This window comes from Argopecten irradians, chromosome 3 (assembly GCF_041381155.1).
Source record: "Argopecten irradians isolate NY chromosome 3, Ai_NY, whole genome shotgun sequence".
In the NCBI taxonomy this organism is placed as follows: domain Eukaryota; kingdom Metazoa; phylum Mollusca; class Bivalvia; order Pectinida; family Pectinidae; genus Argopecten; species Argopecten irradians.
The window spans coordinates 66,370,654-66,390,956 of record NC_091136.1 but is presented as its reverse complement, the minus strand read 5'-3'; the positions used below and the strand labels follow the sequence as shown (position 1 = coordinate 66,390,956).

The 20,303-nt window shown below is 41.7% G+C and overlaps 1 protein-coding gene and 1 long non-coding RNA gene across 3 annotated transcripts; both read left to right on the top strand.

Moving 5' to 3' along the window:
• The first annotated feature begins 794 nt into the window (after positions 1 to 794).
• Positions 795 to 6,022, top strand: LOC138319387 (uncharacterized). 2 transcript variants are annotated; one of them, XM_069262486.1, is made up of 3 exons: positions 795 to 1,642; positions 3,487 to 3,550; positions 4,623 to 6,022. In XM_069262486.1, the coding sequence occupies exons 1-3, from the start codon at positions 1,230 to 1,232 to the stop codon at positions 4,845 to 4,847; spliced, it is 702 nt and encodes a 233-aa protein (XP_069118587.1). In that variant the 5' UTR covers positions 795 to 1,229; the 3' UTR covers positions 4,848 to 6,022. The 2 variants fall into 2 exon arrangements, with proteins under 2 accessions (XP_069118587.1, XP_069118588.1); XM_069262487.1 differs by having other exon boundaries at positions 851 to 1,594.
• Positions 6,023 to 18,300: 12,278 nt separating this feature from the next.
• On the top strand, positions 18,301 to 18,711 carry LOC138319386 (uncharacterized). Its single transcript, XR_011208008.1, has 3 exons — positions 18,301 to 18,352; positions 18,408 to 18,467; positions 18,580 to 18,711. It is a non-coding gene; the product is annotated as an uncharacterized lncRNA (long non-coding RNA).
• The last annotated feature ends 1,592 nt before the right edge of the window (positions 18,712 to 20,303 follow it).

Genomic DNA, 20,303 nt, shown 5'->3' with positions numbered 1-20,303 from the left:
TCACGGGTATAGGGCTAGTTAAATACCTAATATGGAAATGATCAGGACAAAGTGTATCTGCAATGTTCTGGCTAGTTATTCCTAGTATGGAAATGATCAGGACGACGTGTATCTTCAATGTACTGGCTAGTTCCTTCAATGTACTGGCTAGTTATACCTAAAAGGGAAATGATCAGGACGATCGGATGGAAAGGTGTGTATTTTTCAATCAGCCTGTCTTTTTGTTCGAGGTTAAGAAGCATGCAGTAAGTCAGTTATTGCATGATTTCTCGTCACTCGGGACATATTACCCACTGGCTTCACTCGGGTGTAATAAATCCCTTATTACTCGAAAGCCATGCAATAACCTTTACATACCAGGACAGATAGTTGTGACTTAAATCATGGGTGGTTTGTTTATATGTCCACATACTCCAGGTTAAGACAATTAAAAAAGGTAAAGTTTATTGCATGGCTTTCGAGTAATAAGGGATTTATTACTTCCGAGCGAAGGTAATAAGTCCCAAGTGACGAGAAATCATGCAATAACTGACTACTGCATGCTTCTTAACCTCGAACAAAAAGACAGGTTGATTGAAAAAGTACCCATCCTTCCATCCTTATACCCGTGACTGTCCTATTGTTCTCTGATTTACCTGTACTTATTACGCTCGTGAGTACTATTCGCTACTAGTGGTTTCTTTGCTCAATGTTAATACATCAGTTTGTCATTATCCATCCATAAGGAGCACAAGGATTTTGTCATGTGAGAAAAATACTTCGATAATGCAAAATGTTGCACCAAAATATTTTAGGGGAAATGTACAGTATGAAAAAAAATGGGATTATTATCAAAGCTCTATTCAACGATTGGACGAAAAAAAGAGTATACGGGTTTTGTGTGTCTGGCTTTGGCCTTGTCACGATCGTAACGTGTGTATGCTGATTAAAACACAATATATACCTTGTTATGATAAATATAATTTCCGCGGTAGGCGTTTAATCGTCATAATATAGGAGTTGTTTCGCTTCACTGACTTGCGTTAACCATTAAAAATAGTTAATCTCGCTGCCATATTAATGGGTAAAGATGGAAATCGATAGGAAATACAGGTGTTGTACAGCAATCATGGTCACGTGACCACGAAGATGAAACGAGAAGCACTCCCTAATATATTATAGATGGTATACATATTCCAAACTCCGTGGCTACAATGATCTAACGATACAACCAGGAAGTCATGGTGTAAATGGATGTTGGCTCCATTATCAGCGCGGTAGTCCCGGGGTTATCGACAGCGAGCCCGGGGGTAGGGGAACAGTGCGGTACCACATACCTTTGTACAGAACAGTCGTACTTTCTTGGAGCCGATCTGCTACAGTTTGCCCCATGCCCCCCTCCCTGGAAGAAGGACCTACTATGGGAGCTCGAGGTGGCGAGGAGGAAGGGGCTGAGTGAGGATGACACAGAACGGATAGCGTTAAGGTGTGTTATCCCTCAGCCACAGACTGAGGGCCAGTCACCCACACAATGTGGATCCTCCTGTATCGCCATCGTAGTGTTAAGTGTGTGTCTACTGCTGACGATATTCCTGGCAACTCTCTGCTGGTTCAGGTACGTACTTCATACCTGTACCAGGTACGTACTTCATACCTATACCAGGTACGTACTTCATACCTATACCAGGTACGTACTTCTTACCTATACCAGGTACGTAATTCATACCTATACCAGGTACGTAATTCATACCTATACCAGGTACGTAATTCATACCTGTACCAGGTACGTACTTCATACCTATACCAGGTACGTAATTCATACCAAACTTATAGACCATTTATTTTCTATTATACACACAGCAGCTAAACCCATTACACCGGGACGGTGTACATTATCTTGTTTTGTACCAATGTTTACCCACTCACACACAAATGTAGATCTGATTACAGTGCCCCGTTGTCACTGTCACGTTTCTATGACGATAATTCGACAATCTGACAAACAGGGACAAACTAAAGCGTATAAAGTATTTCACCTTTCTTTCTGTTCCCTTGCTGATGTGTTAGCGTCGCAGAAAAAAGTACTGAACATGTACCACATTTATTTCCCTTCGCGATGTCCTAGTAATATCACATTCTATAAAATCAATATAACAGATGTGTCCCATAGACTGATTATATCAGTTATCAACACAAAACAGAATACATGTATCGATTGTTTACTAGCAGCTTATTTATAGCCCAACCATGAAGATGTTTTACGTCAAAGTTTGGACTGCTTAAAGGGCCACTACCTTTCCGAAACGGCTTTTAATATTTAAAATAGGAATGTAAAACGAGATCAATAATTTTGTAGAGTCGCAGAAGTTATTAACTATACGTTTACTAGCACACTTATCATCACTCCAGAACTGTTTAATTAGAATAAATAAAATGTTAATTTTCATAACGCGGGTCGTTTTATGTTTCCCGCCGTCGTCCTAAATGCCGCGCGGTAGTTGACTATCACTGCGCCAGACGGCAAAACAACGAAATGAATCTCCACTGTTATCATACATTAGACAGGAAATCTTGCATATGTTTGGTGTTGTAACCTCATCTAAGCCATCGATATATATTTTCTTTTGTTATTAATGTTTTTTAAGAAACCTATAAATTTTGCTCCGGAAAGGTAGTGGGCCTTTAAATACACGAATGTTGACTTGAAGTAATGAGAATGTAAAATATGTTTTAGGAGTTTACAAACAATGTTCGTGTGGTCTTATCCGTCCTCCGTTATAACACAATTAAATCACGTAAACTGTCACTTGCCACAAAGTCGCAAAATGAGTTAAAGTTATAAACTCAATGTTGCCGGAAGCTATTTAAGATTGCTAAACAAGTAATGGGGATACAGTTCATATGAATATATTCTAAAGACCTTTTCAGTAATTAGAACATACTTTTCTTCCATGAAAATGTTTATCTTTATCCTCTCTTCTATCATCTCCAATCTTAAGAGCGCATGGTGAACAGTCTTTTCCTAGAATCACTTGCTGGGACGGTTTCATACAACGTGGGACTTGGAATATAAAAACGGCTTTGTGGGATACTGTTAGTGTGATTGGTCACAATCATAAATGATACCTCACACTTAAAGTCAGACTATGCCATTCTAGTTGATTTTAGTAACACAAGTGTTAGTATTATACGAATACCCTATATATCTACGATGGGACGTTCTTTTCTATCGGGGACAAATCTCAGCATCATATTTTTTTTCTTGGTTAGCACGGAAATGAATGCAGTTACACGCATACTAAGCCGCATTATTGCACCATCATAACTCTGTATGTACTTAAATTTGGCAATTATTTTGTGTTTAAGACGCTTATAATTTAGCATGAATTCGGACTCTGCATTTTAAAATGAGGTAAATTACTTATATACCTGAGAAGTACCTTATGTGTTTTCATCTGTTTACTGCACGTGTTTTAATGTCTTATTGGGTACCTGGTTGTTTTGTAGGAGACGGGCATTAGTACGGAAAGGGCCGAGATCGACCGAGCAAAATAACTCGGACCATACACAGGTAATCATGTCTAGAATCACAGGGACCTGTTACGATTTTTTAGCCAACAGTATACATGTATATATTATAGTATCATATATATGTATACTGTTGGTTAAAAAAAATCGTGCTAGGTCCCTGTGTCTGGAATAGTCGCAAAAAACCTCCCAAGACTAAGTCAGCACAGAATGGACTCCAAGTTTGGCCATTGCAGTTCATGCATAACTATGTAGCAAATCTTCGTGACTCGTAAGTTTGCTAATGTTTAGTATGTAAAAACCAATTACCCTGATAATATACAATGATGGCTCTTTGGAGTGATACATCTTCACCCTCGAGAAAATAACTCTTTCGAGGGAGACAATATACAATTATGGCCCTCTGTGGAAGGATACAAAACAGAGGAGGGATACATCTAGAATATTGTCTCCCTGCAAAGAGAAAATAACTCTTTCCAGGGAGACAATTCTAGATGTATCCCGACACATAGGGACATAATTATTTTATTATATCGAACAAAATTAAAAGAAAAAAAATCTCTGGTAAAAGAACTCATTAAGATATTTCCCAACAACAACGTTGCTAAATTCGTCGGGCTGTAAAAAAATAAGCAACAGTGTTGCTGACGTTGCAGATGAAGTCAACTTCCGGTCACGTGTGGAGTCCAATGGGTTAGATATCTAACTTATTCAATATCATGTGATCAAGTTTAATCCACTCAGAAGATTCTATATGCATGTAAGGTGTAATCATACCTATAACTCACTCTTATCACGGGATAGAACAATCTCCAATCAACAGTTAATTTGTATACAAAAAGGTTATTGCACTAGATATTTGCTTTGCTTTAATAGACCTTTGTTTCTTTTCACATAAAAAATAAAGTTTCGCGCTTACATTAGCCACCTTTTAACATTGTTACTGTTACCTAATATTCCATCAAGGGTTCTTCAGGTTACATATACAACGTTGTTTTTAAGTTGCCTGTGTACAAACGGTTCATCCAAAAGTCATACGATATATATAAATCGCTATAATCTTACGTGAGCTGCAGCCTGTTGTTTGACAGTATACCAATAACACTTTGTTGTAGGCGCCTGGCGGGAAGACGGACCCGGCGTTTGAGGAGTTCCAGGAGGGTCGTATTCACTACAGCAACATAATGGAGAGTGCCTACGACAACTATGCTTACACTAACGACCTTGTCACTGATCAAGTGACCGACCACGCCCGTAGTAATAGTGATGCTAGCAACAACAGCCACACCCAGCTCAACGATGCAGCGACCAATCAAAATACAGGAGACATTAGATTATAGCACAGCCACACACAGCTCAACGATACAGGGACCAATCGAAACACAGAAAACATTAGACTATATAACACAGCCACGCCCAACTCAACGACCAATCAAATCGTCAGATTAAAAAGCAGACACGCCCAACTCAATTTATATTGACCAATCAAACTTATCGGAGATGGCAGATGAATTGTGACCAATCAAATCAGGCTATAAAGTGAACATACATACTAAAGGTCAAAGTAACCAATCAAAATAGGAAACACTTCAGACTGTATAACAAATATACCCAATACAATGGTTCACCGTTACATCCACGTAAACATTTAATTGGCCAAGTGGTTCGCCCGTTGTCAGTATAATGTGACAGGGTCGGATGTGGTGCTTGGTGTCTTCAGCAACATGCTTCTGAATTATAGCACTATAAAAAGGACAAGAGTTCCACTATACAATAAGGAACAACAGAATATACTGCTGTCTCCCAAAACCCATACTTCACTTCACAGATGTAACACATCGCAAAAAGGACGTTGATTAATCAAACAAACATCAAAATGATCATTTCTAAACACTTTTTTTTTCAAGTTGGAAATTACGAGGTATGTAATGATATTTGTTGTGAATATCTAATGTATGACATTTCCACGACATTTGTCACCTTCATCAGACAGTATAAGTACACTTACAAACATAGGTGTGTATACTGTATATGCTGTCCGGTCATTTGTCTAATCAAGGATGTTCACGTTTTAGTGCAATTCAAATTATTTAATTAATCATTAATTGATGGGTTTTCAAAATCAAAATCACATTTGTGAAATGTTTACTAGTATATAATAATGTTTGGAGTAAAATATGTTATACCCTGTCTCAAAGTGTACACATGTAAACACCGTTAGAGATTGTTTGATGGACAAAGCCTTCTATGCAATTTACAAAGGGAGATAACTGATAATAAATATGTTGATAAGTCCGGGAAGATAGCAATCTAGTATTGCAGTTAACGTAGAGCATTTAGTGGGCGGAATTACAAGTCTAATTTTAATCAGAGCGGGGAAGATTGATGGAAGCAATCGCACTTTTTCTACTAATGAAATTGTACTCTATCTCCAGATAATGGCAGATATGGAATAATTTGTCCTGAACCGGGACAGAGTATCGCCTGTAATAAAACAATAAACAATTGTCACAAGTTTATGTATTGTTTTTCATTGATGTACAATAACATATTCTATAGTTTAATACTAATCATTCAGTAAAAACATCAGAATAAAATATAGATTTGGCCAAGGTTTTCTATAATATTCCTGTATATCTATAAACACCTTATAGATCCTTATAGACACCATTAACACAGCTGGTCACTGTTATACAGGGGACTGGTGATATCAGTCTGGCCATAGACTCCATTAACACAGCTGGTCACTGTTATACAGGGGACTGGTGATATCAGTCTGGCCATAGACACCATTAACACAGCTGGTCACTGTTATACAGGGGACTGGTGATATCAGTCTGGCCATAGACACCATTAACACAGCTGGTCACTGTTATACAGGGGACTGGTGATATCAGTCTGGCCATAGACACCCATCAACACAGCTGGTCACTGTTATACAGGGGACTGGTGATATCAGTCTGGCCATAGACACCATTAACACAGCTGGTCACTTTTATACAGGGGACTGGTGATATCAGTCTGGCCATAGACACCATTAACACAGCTGGTCACTGTTATACAGGGGACTGGTGATATCAGTCTGGCCATAGACACCATTAACACAGCTGGTCACTGTTATACAGATGTGATGGTCATGTTATACACAGGGGACTGGTGATATCAGTCTGGCCATAGACACCATTAACACAGCTGGTCACTGTTATACAGGGGACTGGTGATATCAGTCTGGCCATAGACACCATTAACACAGCTGGTCACTGTTATACAGGGGACTGGTGATATCAGTCTGGCCATAGACACCATTAACACAGCTGGTCACTGTTATACAGGGGACTGGTGATATCAGTCTGGCCATAGACACCATTTAACACAGCTGGTCACTGTTATACAGGGGACTGGTGATATCAGTCTGGCCATAGACACCATTAACACAGCTGGTCACTGTTATACAGGGGACTGGTGATATCAGTCTGGCCATAGACACCATTAACACAGCTGGTCACTGTTATACAGGGGACTGGTGATATCAGTCTGGCCATAGACACCATTAACACAGCTGGTCACTGTTATACACAGGGGTCACTGTTATACAGGGCTGATATCAGTCTGGCCATAGACACCATTAACACAGCTGGTCACTGTTATACAGGGACTGGTGATATCAGTCTGGCCATAGACACCATTAACACAGCTGGTCACTGTTATACAGGGGACTGGTGATATCAGTCTGGCCATAGACACCATTAACACAGCTGGTCACTGTTATACAGGGGACTGGTGATATCAGTCTGGCCATAGACACCATCAACACAGCTGGTCACTGTTATACAGGGGACTGGTGATATCAGTCTGGCCATAGACACCATTAACACAGCTGGTCACTGTTATACAGGGGACTGGTGATATCAGTCTGGCCATAGACACTGGTGATATCAGTCTGGCCATAGACACCATTAACACAGCTGGTCACTGTTATACAGGGGACTGGTGATATCAGTCTGGCCATAGACACCATAAACACAGCTGCTGGTCACTGTTATACAGGGGACTGGTGATATCAGTCTGGCCATAGACACCATTAACACAGCTGGTCACTGTTATACAGGGACTGGTGATATCAGTCTGGCCATAGACACCATTAACACAGCTGGTCACTGTTATACAGGGACTGGTGATATCAGTCTGGCCATAGACACCATTAACACAGCTGGTCACTGTTATACAGGGGACTGGTGATATCAGTCTGGCCATAGACACCATTAACACAGCTGGTCACTGTTATACAGGGGACTGGTGATATCAGTCTGGCCATAGACACCATTAACACAGCTGGTCACTGTTATACAGGGGACTGGTGATATCAGTCTGGCCATAGACACCATTAACACAGCTGGTCACTGTTATACAGGGGACTGGTGATATCAGTCTGGCCATAGACACCATTAACACAGCTGGTCACTGTTATACAGGGGACTGGTGATATCAGTCTGGCCATAGACACCATTAACACAGCTGGTCACTGTTATACAGGGGACTGGTGATATCAGTCTGGCCATAGACACCATTAACACAGCTGGTCACTGTTATACAGGGGACTGGTGATATCAGTCTGGCCATAGACACCATTAACACAGCTGGTCACTGTTATACAGGGGACTGGTGATATCAGTCTGGCCATAGACACCATTAACACAGCTGGTCACTGTTATACAGGGGACTGGTGATATCAGTCTGGCCATAGACACCATTAACACAGCTCTGGCCATAGACACCATTAACACAGCTGGTCACTGTTATACAGGGGACTGGTGATATCAGTCTGGCCATAGACACCATTAACACAGCTGGTCACTGTTATACAGGGACTGTGACTGGTGATATCAGTCTGGCCATAGACACCATTAACACAGCTGGTCACTGTTATACAGGGGACTGGTGATATCAGTCTGGCCATAGACACCATTAACACAGCTGGTCACTGTTATACAGGGGACTGGTGATATCAGTCTGGCCATAGACACCATTAACACAGCTGGTCACTGTTATACAGGGGACTGGTGATATCAGTCTGGCCATAGACACCATTAACACAGCTGGTCACTGTTATACAGGGGACTGGTGATATCAGTCTGGCCATAGACACCATTAACACAGCTGGTCACTGTTATACAGGGGACTGGTGATATCAGTCTGGCCATAGACACCATTAACACAGCTCTGGCCATAGACACCATTAACACAGCTGGTCACTGTTATACACGGGACTGGTGATATCAGTCTGGCCATAGACACCATTAACACAGCTGGTCACTGTTATACAGGGGACTGGTGATATCAGTCTGGCCATAGACACCATTAACACAGCTGGTCACTGTTATACAGGGGACTGGTGATATCAGTCTGGCCATAGACACCATTAACACAGCTCTGGCCATAGACACCATTAACACAGCTGGTCACTGTTATACAGGGGACTGGTGATATCAGTCTGGCCATAGACACCATTAACACAGCTGGTCACTGTTATACAGGGGACTGGTGATATCAGTCTGGCCATAGACACCATTAACACAGCTGGTCACTGTTATACAGGGGACTGGTGATATCAGTCTGGCCATAGACACCATTAACACAGCTGGTCACTGTTATACAGGGGACTGGTGATATCAGTCTGGCCATAGACACCATTAACACAGCTGGTCACTGTTATACAGGGGACTGGTGATATCAGTCTGGCCATAGACACCATTAACACAGCTGGTCACTGTTATACAGGGGACTGGTGATATCAGTCTGGCCATAGACACCATTAACACAGCTGGTCACTGTTATACAGGGGACTGGTGATATCAGTCCTGGCCATAGACACCATTAACACAGCTGGTCACTGTTATACAGGGGACTGGTGATATCAGTCTGGCCATAGACACCATTAACACAGCTGGTCACTGTTATACAGGGGACTGGTGATATCAGTCTGGCCATAGACACCATTAACACAGCTGGTCACTGTTATACAGGGGAAGGGACTGGTGATATCAGTCTGGCCATAGACACCATTAACACAGCTGGTCACTGTTATACAGGGGACTGGTGATATCAGTCTGGCCATAGACACCATTAACACAGCTGGTCACTGTTATACAGGGGACTGGTGATATCAGTCTGGCCATAGACACCATTAACACAGCTGGTCACTGTTATACAGGGGACTGGTGATATCAGTCTGGCCATAGACACCATTAACACAGCTGGTCACTGTTATACAGGGGACTGGTGATATCAGTCTGGCCATAGACACCATTAACACAGCTGGTCACTGTTATACAGGGGACTGGTGATATCAGTCTGGCCATAGACACCATTAACACAGCTCTGGCCATAGACACCATTAACACAGCTGGTCACTGTTATACACGGGACTGGTGATATCAGTCTGGCCATAGACACCATTAACACAGCTGGTCACTGTTATACAGGGACTGGTGATATCAGTCTGGCCATAGACACCATTAACACAGCTGGTCACTGTTATACAGGGGACTGGTGATATCAGTCTGGCCATAGACACCATTAACACAGCTGGTCACTGTTATACAGGGGACTGCTGATATCAGTCTGGCCATACACTAACACAGCTGGTCACTGTTATACAGGTGACTGGTGATATCAGTCTGGCCATAGACACCATTAACACAGCTGGTCACTGTTATACAGGGGACTGGTGATATCAGTCTGGCCATAGACACCATTAACACAGCTGGTCACTGTTATACAGGGGACTGGTGATATCAGTCTGGCCATAGACACCATTAACACAGCTGGTCACTGTTATACAGGGGACTGGTGATATCAGTCTGGCCATAGACACCATTAACACAGCTGGTCACTGTTATACAGGGGACTGGTGATATCAGTCTGGCCATAGACACCATTAACACAGCTGGTCACTGTTATACAGGGGACTGGTGATATCAGTCTGGCCATAGACACCATTAACACAGCTGGTCACTGTTATACAGGGACTGGTGATATCAGTCTGGCCATAGACACCATTAACACAGCTGGTCACTGTTATACAGGGGACTGGTGATATCAGTCTGGCCATAGACACCATTAACACAGCTGGTCACTGTTATACAGGGGACTGGTGATATCAGTCTGGCCATAGACACCATTAACACAGCTGGTCACTGTTATACAGGGGACTGGTGATATCAGTCTGGCCATAGACACCATTAACACAGCTGGTCACTGTTATACAGGGACTGGTGATATCAGTCTGGCCATAGACACCATTAACACAGCTGGTCACTGTTATACAGGGGACTGGTGATATCAGTCTGGCCATAGACACCATTAACACAGCTGGTCACTGTTATACAGGGGACTGGTGATATCAGTCTGGCCATAGACACCATTAACACAGCTGGTCACTGTTATACAGGGGACTGGTGATATCAGTCTGGCCATAGACACCATTAACACAGCTGGTCACTGTTATACAGGGGACTGGTGATATCAGTCTGGCCATAGACACCATTAACACAGCTGGTCACTGTTATACAGGGGACTGGTGATATCAGTCTGGCCATAGACACCATTAACACAGCTGGTCACTGTTATACAGGGGACTGGTGATATCAGTCTGGCCATAGACACCATTAACACAGCTGGTCACTGTTATACAGGGGACTGGTGATATCAGTCTGGCCATAGACACCATTAACACAGCTGGTCACTGTTATACAGGGGACTGGTGATATCAGTCTGGCCATAGACACCATTAACACAGCTGGTCACTGTTATACAGGGGACTGGTGATATCAGTCTGGCCATAGACACCATTAACACAGCTGGTCACTGTTATACAGGGGACTGGTGATATCAGTCTGGCCATAGACACCATTAACACAGCTGGTCACTGTTATACAGGGGACTGGTGATATCAGTCTGGCCATAGACACCATTAACACAGCTGGTCACTGTTATACAGGGGACTGGTGATATCAGTCTGGCCATAGACACCATTAACACAGCTGGTCACTGTTATACAGGGGACTGGTGATATCAGTCTGGCCATAGACACCATTAACACAGCTGGTCACTGTTATACAGGGGACTGGTGATATCAGTCTGGCCATAGACACCATTAACACAGCTGGTCACTGTTATACAGGGGACTGGTGATATCAGTCTGGCCATAGACACCATTAACACAGCTGGTCACTGTTATACAGGGGACTGGTGATATCAGTCTGGCCATAGACACCATTAACACAGCTGGTCACTGTTATACAGGGGACTGGTGATATCAGTCTGGCCATAGACACCATTAACACAGCTGGTCACTGTTATACAGGGGACTGGTGATATCAGTCTGGCCATAGACACCATTAACACAGCTGGTCACTGTTATACAGGGGACTGGTGATATCAGTCTGGCCATAGACACCATTAACACAGCTGGTCACTGTTATACAGGGGACTGGTGATATCAGTCTGGCCATAGACACCATTAACACAGCTGGTCACTGTTATACAGGGGACTGGTGATATCAGTCTGGCCATAGACACCATTAACACAGCTGGTCACTGTTATACAGGGGACTGGTGATATCAGTCTGGCCATAGACACCATTAACACAGCTGGTCACTGTTATACAGGGGACTGGTGATATCAGTCTGGCCATAGACACCATTAACACAGCTGGTCACTGTTATACAGGGGACTGGTGATATCAGTCTGGCCATAGACACCATTAACACAGCTGGTCACTGTTATACAGGGGACTGGTGATATCAGTCTGGCCATAGACACCATTAACACAGCTGGTCACTGTTATACAGGGGACTGGTGATATCAGTCTGGCCATAGACACCATTAACACAGCTGGTCACTGTTATACAGGGGACTGGTGATATCAGTCTGGCCATAGACACCATTAACACAGCTGGTCACTGTTATACAGGGGACTGGTGATATCAGTCTGGCCATAGACACCATTAACACAGCTGGTCACTGTTATACAGGGGACTGGTGATATCAGTCTGGCCATAGACACCATTAACACAGCTGGTCACTGTTATACAGGGGACTGGTGATATCAGTCTGGCCATAGACACCATTAACACAGCTGGTCACTGTTATACAGGGGACTGGTGATATCAGTCTGGCCATAGACACCATTAACACAGCTGGTCACTGTTATACAGGGGACTGGTGATATCAGTCTGGCCATAGACACCATTAACACAGCTGGTCACTGTTATACAGGGGACTGGTGATATCAGTCTGGCCATAGACACCATTAACACAGCTGGTCACTGTTATACAGGGGACTGGTGATATCAGTCTGGCCATAGACACCATTAACACAGCTGGTCACTGTTATACAGGGGACTGGTGATATCAGTCTGGCCATAGACACCATTAACACAGCTGGTCACTGTTATACAGGGGACTGGTGATATCAGTCTGGCCATAGACACCATTAACACAGCTGGTCACTGTTATACAGGGGACTGGTGATATCAGTCTGGCCATAGACACCATTAACACAGCTGGTCACTGTTATACAGGGACTGGTGATATCAGTCTGGCCATAGACACCATCAACACAGCTGGTCACTGTTATACAGGGGACTGGTGATATCAGTCTGGCCATAGACACCATTAACACAGCTGGTCACTGTTATACAGGGGACTGGTGATATCAGTCTGGCCATAGACACCATTAACACAGCTGGTCACTGTTATACAGGGGACTGGTGATATCAGTCTGGCCATAGACACCATTAACACAGCTCTGGCCATAGACACCATTAACACAGCTGGTCACTGTTATACACGGGACTGGTGATATCAGTCTGGCCATAGACACCATTAACACAGCTGGTCACTGTTATACAGGGGACTGGTGATATCAGTCTGGCCATAGACACCATTAACACAGCTGGTCACTGTTATACAGGGGACTGGTGATATCAGTCTGGCCATAGACACCATTAACACAGCTGGTCACTGTTATACAGGGGACTGGTGATATCAGTCTGGCCATAGACACCATTAACACAGCTGGTCACTGTTATACAGGGGACTGGTGATATCAGTCTGGCCATAGACACCATTAACACAGCTGGTCACTGTTATACAGGGGACTGGTGATATCAGTCTGGCCATAGACACCATTAACACAGCTGGTCACTGTTATACAGGGGACTGGTGATATCAGTCTGGCCATAGACACCATTAACACAGCTGGTCACTGTTATACAGGGGACTGGTGATATCAGTCTGGCCATAGACACCATTAACACAGCTGGTCACTGTTATACAGGGGACTGGTGATATCAGTCTGGCCATAGACACCATTAACACAGCTGGTCACTGTTATACAGGGACTGGTGATATCAGTCTGGCCATAGACACCATTAACACAGCTGGTCACTGTTATACAGGGGACTGGTGATATCAGTCTGGCCATAGACACCATTAACACAGCTGGTCACTGTTATACAGGGGACTGGTGATATCAGTCTGGCCATAGACACCATTAACACAGCTGGTCACTGTTATACAGGGGACTGGTGATATCAGTCTGGCCATAGACACCATTAACACAGCTGGTCACTGTTATACAGGGGACTGGTGATATCAGTCTGGCCATAGACACCATTAACACAGCTGGTCACTGTTATACAGGGGACTGGTGATATCAGTCTGGCCATAGACACCATTAACACAGCTGGTCACTGTTATACAGGGGACTGGTGATATCAGTCTGGCCATAGACACCATTAACACAGCTGGTCACTGTTATACAGGGGACTGGTGATATCAGTCTGGCCATAGACACCATTAACACAGCTGGTCACTGTTATACAGGGGACTGGTGATATCAGTCTGGCCATAGACACCATTAACACAGCTGGTCACTGTTATACAGGGGACTGGTGATATCAGTCTGGCCATAGACACCATTAACACAGCTGGTCACTGTTATACAGGGGACTGGTGATATCAGTCTGGCCATAGACACCATTAACACAGCTGGTCACTGTTATACAGGGGACTGGTGATATCAGTCTGGCCATAGACACCATTAACACAGCTGGTCACTGTTATACAGGGGACTGGTGATATCAGTCTGGCCATAGACACCATTAACACAGCTGGTCACTGTTATACAGGGGACTGGTGATATCAGTCTGGCCATAGACACCATTAACACAGCTGGTCACTGTTATACAGGGGACTGGTGATATCAGTCTGGCCATAGACACCATTAACACAGCTGGTCACTGTTATACAGGGACTGGTGATATCAGTCTGGCCATAGACACCATTAACACAGCTGGTCACTGTTATACAGGGGACTGGTGATATCAGTCTGGCCATAGACACCATTAACACAGCTGGTCACTGTTATACAGGGGACTGGTGATATCAGTCTGGCCATAGACACCATTAACACAGCTGGTCACTGTTATACAGGGGACTGGTGATATCAGTCTGGCCATAGACACCATTAACACAGCTGGTCACTGTTATACAGGGGACTGGTGATATCAGTCTGGCCATAGACACCATTAACACAGCTGGTCACTGTTATACAGGGGACTGGTGATATCAGTCTGGCCATAGACACCATTAACACAGCTGGTCACTGTTATACAGGGGACTGGTGATATCAGTCTGGCCATTAGACACCATTAACAACACAGCTGGTCACTGTTCCCCATACATGATAAGACAAAACATATGGTATACCACCAATGTCATGGCAACGGTATAATAAAACTAAATAATTACATAGACATATTTTTAAAAAAAACATCCAATACATTGCAATGCATGTTTTAATAATTTAAACCATAGAAACACAGAATGCTCACAATACAAGGAATTATCAAACATATCTCTAAAGACCCATCACAATCTCCTTCCTCACACACACTCATCACACCAACACACTGCAAATCAGGATTCACCCAACACTTTGTCCTGATCAATGCCATTTAAAGTATGTAACTAGGCCAGTACTTTTTAAGAAACACTTCGTCATCCACATATTAGGTATACCCAACAACATTGCAGATACACTTTGATCAATACCATATATGTGTATAACTAGCCAGAACATTGAAGATACACTTCGTCCTGATATTTCACTTTAGGTCCTAGCCAGTATCATTGAAGATACACTTCGTCCTGATCATTTCCATATTAGGTTATAACTAGCCAGTACATTGAAGATACACTTCGTCCTGATCATTTCCATATTAGGTATATAACTAGCCAGTACATTGAAGATACACTTCATCCTGATCATTTCCATATTAGGTATAACTAGCCAGTACATTGAAGATACACTTCGTCCTGATCATTTCCATATTAGGTATAACTAGCCAGTACATTGAAGATACACTTCGTCCCTGATCATTTCCATATTAGGTATATAACTAGCCAGTACATTGAAGATACACTTCGTCCTGATCATTTCCATATTAGGTATATAACTAGCCAGTACATTGAAGATACACTTCGTCCTGATCATTTCCATATTAGGTATATAACTAGCCAGTACATTGAAGATACACTTCGTCCTGATCATTTCCATATTAGGTATAACTAGCCAGTACATTGAAGATACACTTCGTCCCGATCATTTCCATATTAGGTATAACTAGCCAGAACATTGAAGATACACTTCGTCCTGATCATTTCCATATTAGGTATATAACTAGCCAGTACATTGAAGATACACTTCGTCCTGATCATTTCCATATTAGGTATATAACTAGCCAGTACATTGAAGATACACTTCGTCCTGATCATTTCCATATTAGGTATAACTAGCCAGTACATTGAAGATACACTTCGTCCTGATCATTTCCATATTAGGTATATAACTAGCCAGAACATTGAAGATACACTTCGTCCCGATCATTTCCATATTAGGTATAACTAGCCAGTACATTGAAGATACACTTCGTCCTGATCATTTCCATATTAGGTATATAACTAGCCAGTACATTGAAGATACACTTCGTCCTGATCATTTCCATATTAGGTATATAACTAGCCAGTACATTGAAGATACACTTCGTCCTGATCATTTCCATATTAGGTATATAACTAGCCAGTACATTGAAGATACACTTCGTCCTGATCATTTCCATATTAGGTATATAACTAGCCAGTACATTGAAGATACACTTCGCCTGATCATTTCCATATTAGGTATAACTAGCCAGTACATTGAAGATACCCTTCGTCCTGATCATTTCCATATTAGGTATATAACTAGCCAGTACATTGAAGATACACTTCGTCCTGATCATTTCCATATTAGGTATAACTAGCCAGTACATTGAAGATACCCTTCGTCCTGATCATTTCCATATTAGGTATATAACTAGCCAGTACATTGAAGATACACTTCATCCTGATCATTTCCATATTAGGTATATAACTAGCAGGTACATTGAAGATACCCTTCGTCCTGATCATTTCCATATTAGGTATATAACTAGCCAGTACATTGAAGATACCCTTCGTCCTGATCATTTCCATATTAGGTATATAACTAGCCAGTACATTGAAGATACCTTCGTCCTGATCATTTCCATATTAGGTATATAACTAGCCAGTACATTGAAGATACACTTCGTCCTGATCATTTCCATATTAGGTATATAACTAGCCAGCCATTGAAGATACACTTCGTCCTGATCATTTCCATATTAGGTATAACTAGCCAGTACATTGAAGATACACTTCGTCCTGATCATTTCCATATTAGGTATAACTAGCCAGTACATTGAAGATACACTTCGTCCTGATCATTTCCATATTAGGTATATAACTAGCCAGTACATTGAAGATACACTTCGTCCTGATCATTTCCATATTAGGTATATAACTAGCCAGTACATTGAAGATACCCTTCGTCCTGATCATTTCCATATTAGGTATATAACTAGCCAGTACATTGAAGATACACTTCGTCCTGATCATTTCCATATTAGGTATATAACTAGCCAGTACATTGAAGATACACTTCGTCCTGATCATTTCCATATTAGGTATAACTAGCCAGTACATTGAAGATACACTTCGTCCTGATCATTTCCATATTAGGTATATAACTAGCCAGTACATTGAAGATACACTTCGTCCTGATCATTTCCATATTAGGTATATAACTAGCCAGTACATTGAAGATACACTTCGTCCTGATCATTTCCATATTAGGTATATAACCAGCCAGTACATTGAAGATACCTTCGTCCTGATCATTTCCATATTAGGTATATAACTAGCCAGTACATTGAAGATACACTTCGTCCTGATCATTTCCATATTAGGTATATAACTAGCCAGTACATTGAAGATACCCTTCGTCCTGATCATTTCCATATTAGGTATATAACTAGCCAGTACATTGAAGATACACTTCGTCCTGATCATTTCCATATTAGGTATATAACTAGCCAGTACATTGAAGATACACTTCGTCCTGATCATTTCCATATTAGGTATAACTAGCCAGCACATTGAAGAAGTGATACACTTCGTCCTGATCATTTCCATATTAGGTATATAACTAGCCAGTACATTGAAGATACACTTCGTCCTGATCATTTCCATATTAGGTATAACTAGCCAGCACATTGAAGAAGTGATACACTTCGTCCTGATCATTTCCATATTAGGTATAACTAGCCAGTCATTGAAGAAGTGATACACTTCGTCCTGATCATTTCCATATTAGGTATATAACTAGCCAGCACATTGAAGAAGTGATACACTTCGTCCTGATCATTTCCATATTAGGTATAACTAGCCAGTACATTGAAGATACACTTCGTCCTGATCATTTCCATATTAGGTATAACTAGCCAGCACATTGAAGAAGTGATACACTTCGTCCTGATCATTTCCATATTAGGTATATAACTAGCCAGTACATTGAAGATACACTTCGTCCTGATCATTTCCATATTAGGTATAACTAGCCAGTACATTGAAGATACACTTCGTCCTGATCATTTCCATATTAGGTATAACTAGCCAGCACATTGAAGAAGTGATACACTTCGTCCTGATCATTTCCATATTAGGTATAACTAGCCAGCACATTGAAGAAGTGATACACTTCGTCCTGATCATTTCCATATTAGGTATAACTAGCCAGTACATTGAAGATACACTTCGTCCTGATCATTTCCCTATTAGGTATAACTAGCCAGCACATTGAAGAAGTGATACACTTCGTCCTGATCATTTCCATATTAGGTATATAACTAGCCAGTACATTGAAGATACACTTCGTCCTGATCATTTCCATATTAGGTATAACTAGCCAGCACATTGAAGATACACTTCGTCCTGATCATTTCCATATTAGGTATAACTAGCCAGTACATTTAAGATACACTTCGTCCTGATCATTTCCATATTAGGTATAACTAGCCAGTACATTTAAGATACACTTCGTCCTGATCATTTCCATATTAGGTATAACTAGCCAGTACATTGAAGATACACTTCGTCCTGACAGTCCTGAATCATTTCCATTTCTAGCCAGTTACATTGAAGATACACTTAGTCCTGATCATTTCCATATTAGGTATAATAGCCAGTACATTGAAGAAGTGATACACTTCGTCCTGATCATTTCCATATTAGGTATATAACTAGCCAGTACATTGAAGATACACTTCGTCCTGATCATTTCCATATTAGGTATAACTAGCCAGCCACATTGCCATCATTTCCATATTAGGTATAACTAGCCAGTACATTTAAAGATACACTTCGTCCTGATCATTTCCATATTAGGTATAACTAGCCAGTACATTTAAGATACACTTCGTCCTGATCATTTCCATATTAGGTATAACTAGCCAGTACATTGAAGATACACTTCGTCCTGATCATTTCCCTATTAGGTATAACTAGCCAGAGCACATTGAAGAAGTGATACACTTCGTCCTGGTTCATTCCTGATCATTTCCATATTAGGTATATAACTAGCCAGTACGATTGAAGATACACTAACACTTCGTCCTGATCATTTCGCATATTAAGGGTATAAAACTAGCCAGGCACATTTGAAAGAGGAGTTTGAAGTGATTTACACTTCGTCCTGATCATTATTCCCAAATAAAGGTATTACATCTTAGAGCCAGTAACATTGAAGAATTACACATCGAACCTGAATATTTTCCATTATTGGTATATAACTAGCCAGTACACAAATTGAAAAGATACACTTATACGACTTCGCGCCTGATCCATGTTCCGAATTTAGAGGTATAACTAGTAAAGAGCTAGAGACTACCAGTACATTGATGATACATAACCCTTTCTTTAAAAAACCCATATACCCTTTTTCCTCCCTGAGAATCATTTCCAGATTAGATACATAACTAGCCAGTACAAATAAGATGCAACTGTTCGTCCTGATTATATTTCCTATATTTAATGGTTATAACTGAGGCTACTAGCCAGCACAATTAGAAGAAGTGAAACAGAAAAATTTTACCCTTTCGTTGTCCTGATACGATTTCCATATTAGAGTATATAACTTGCCAGTACATTGAAGATACACTTCTCCCTGAACATATTCCATATTGAGGTATAAACTAGTCGCAGGTACATTGACTTTAAACAGTTTCGTCCTGAATTCATTTCCATATTAGTTCCAAAAACTACAAAGAAGCCTCGTAACATTTGAAACTAATACATAACCTCCTTTTTAAACCCTTTCGTCCGGCTCAAT

Excerpts from the sequence above, each read along its gene's own strand:
- LOC138319387 (XM_069262486.1), top strand. The coding sequence starts at position 1,230 with ATGGATGTTGGCTCCATTATCAGCGCGGTAGTCCCGGGGTTATCGACA. Across the intron at positions 1,643-3,486 it reads GTACTTCATACCTATACCAG|GAGACGGGCATTAGTACGGA; the intron begins GTACGTACTTCA and ends GTTGTTTTGTAG. Across the intron at positions 3,551-4,622 it reads ATAACTCGGACCATACACAG|GCGCCTGGCGGGAAGACGGA; the intron begins GTAATCATGTCT and ends ACTTTGTTGTAG.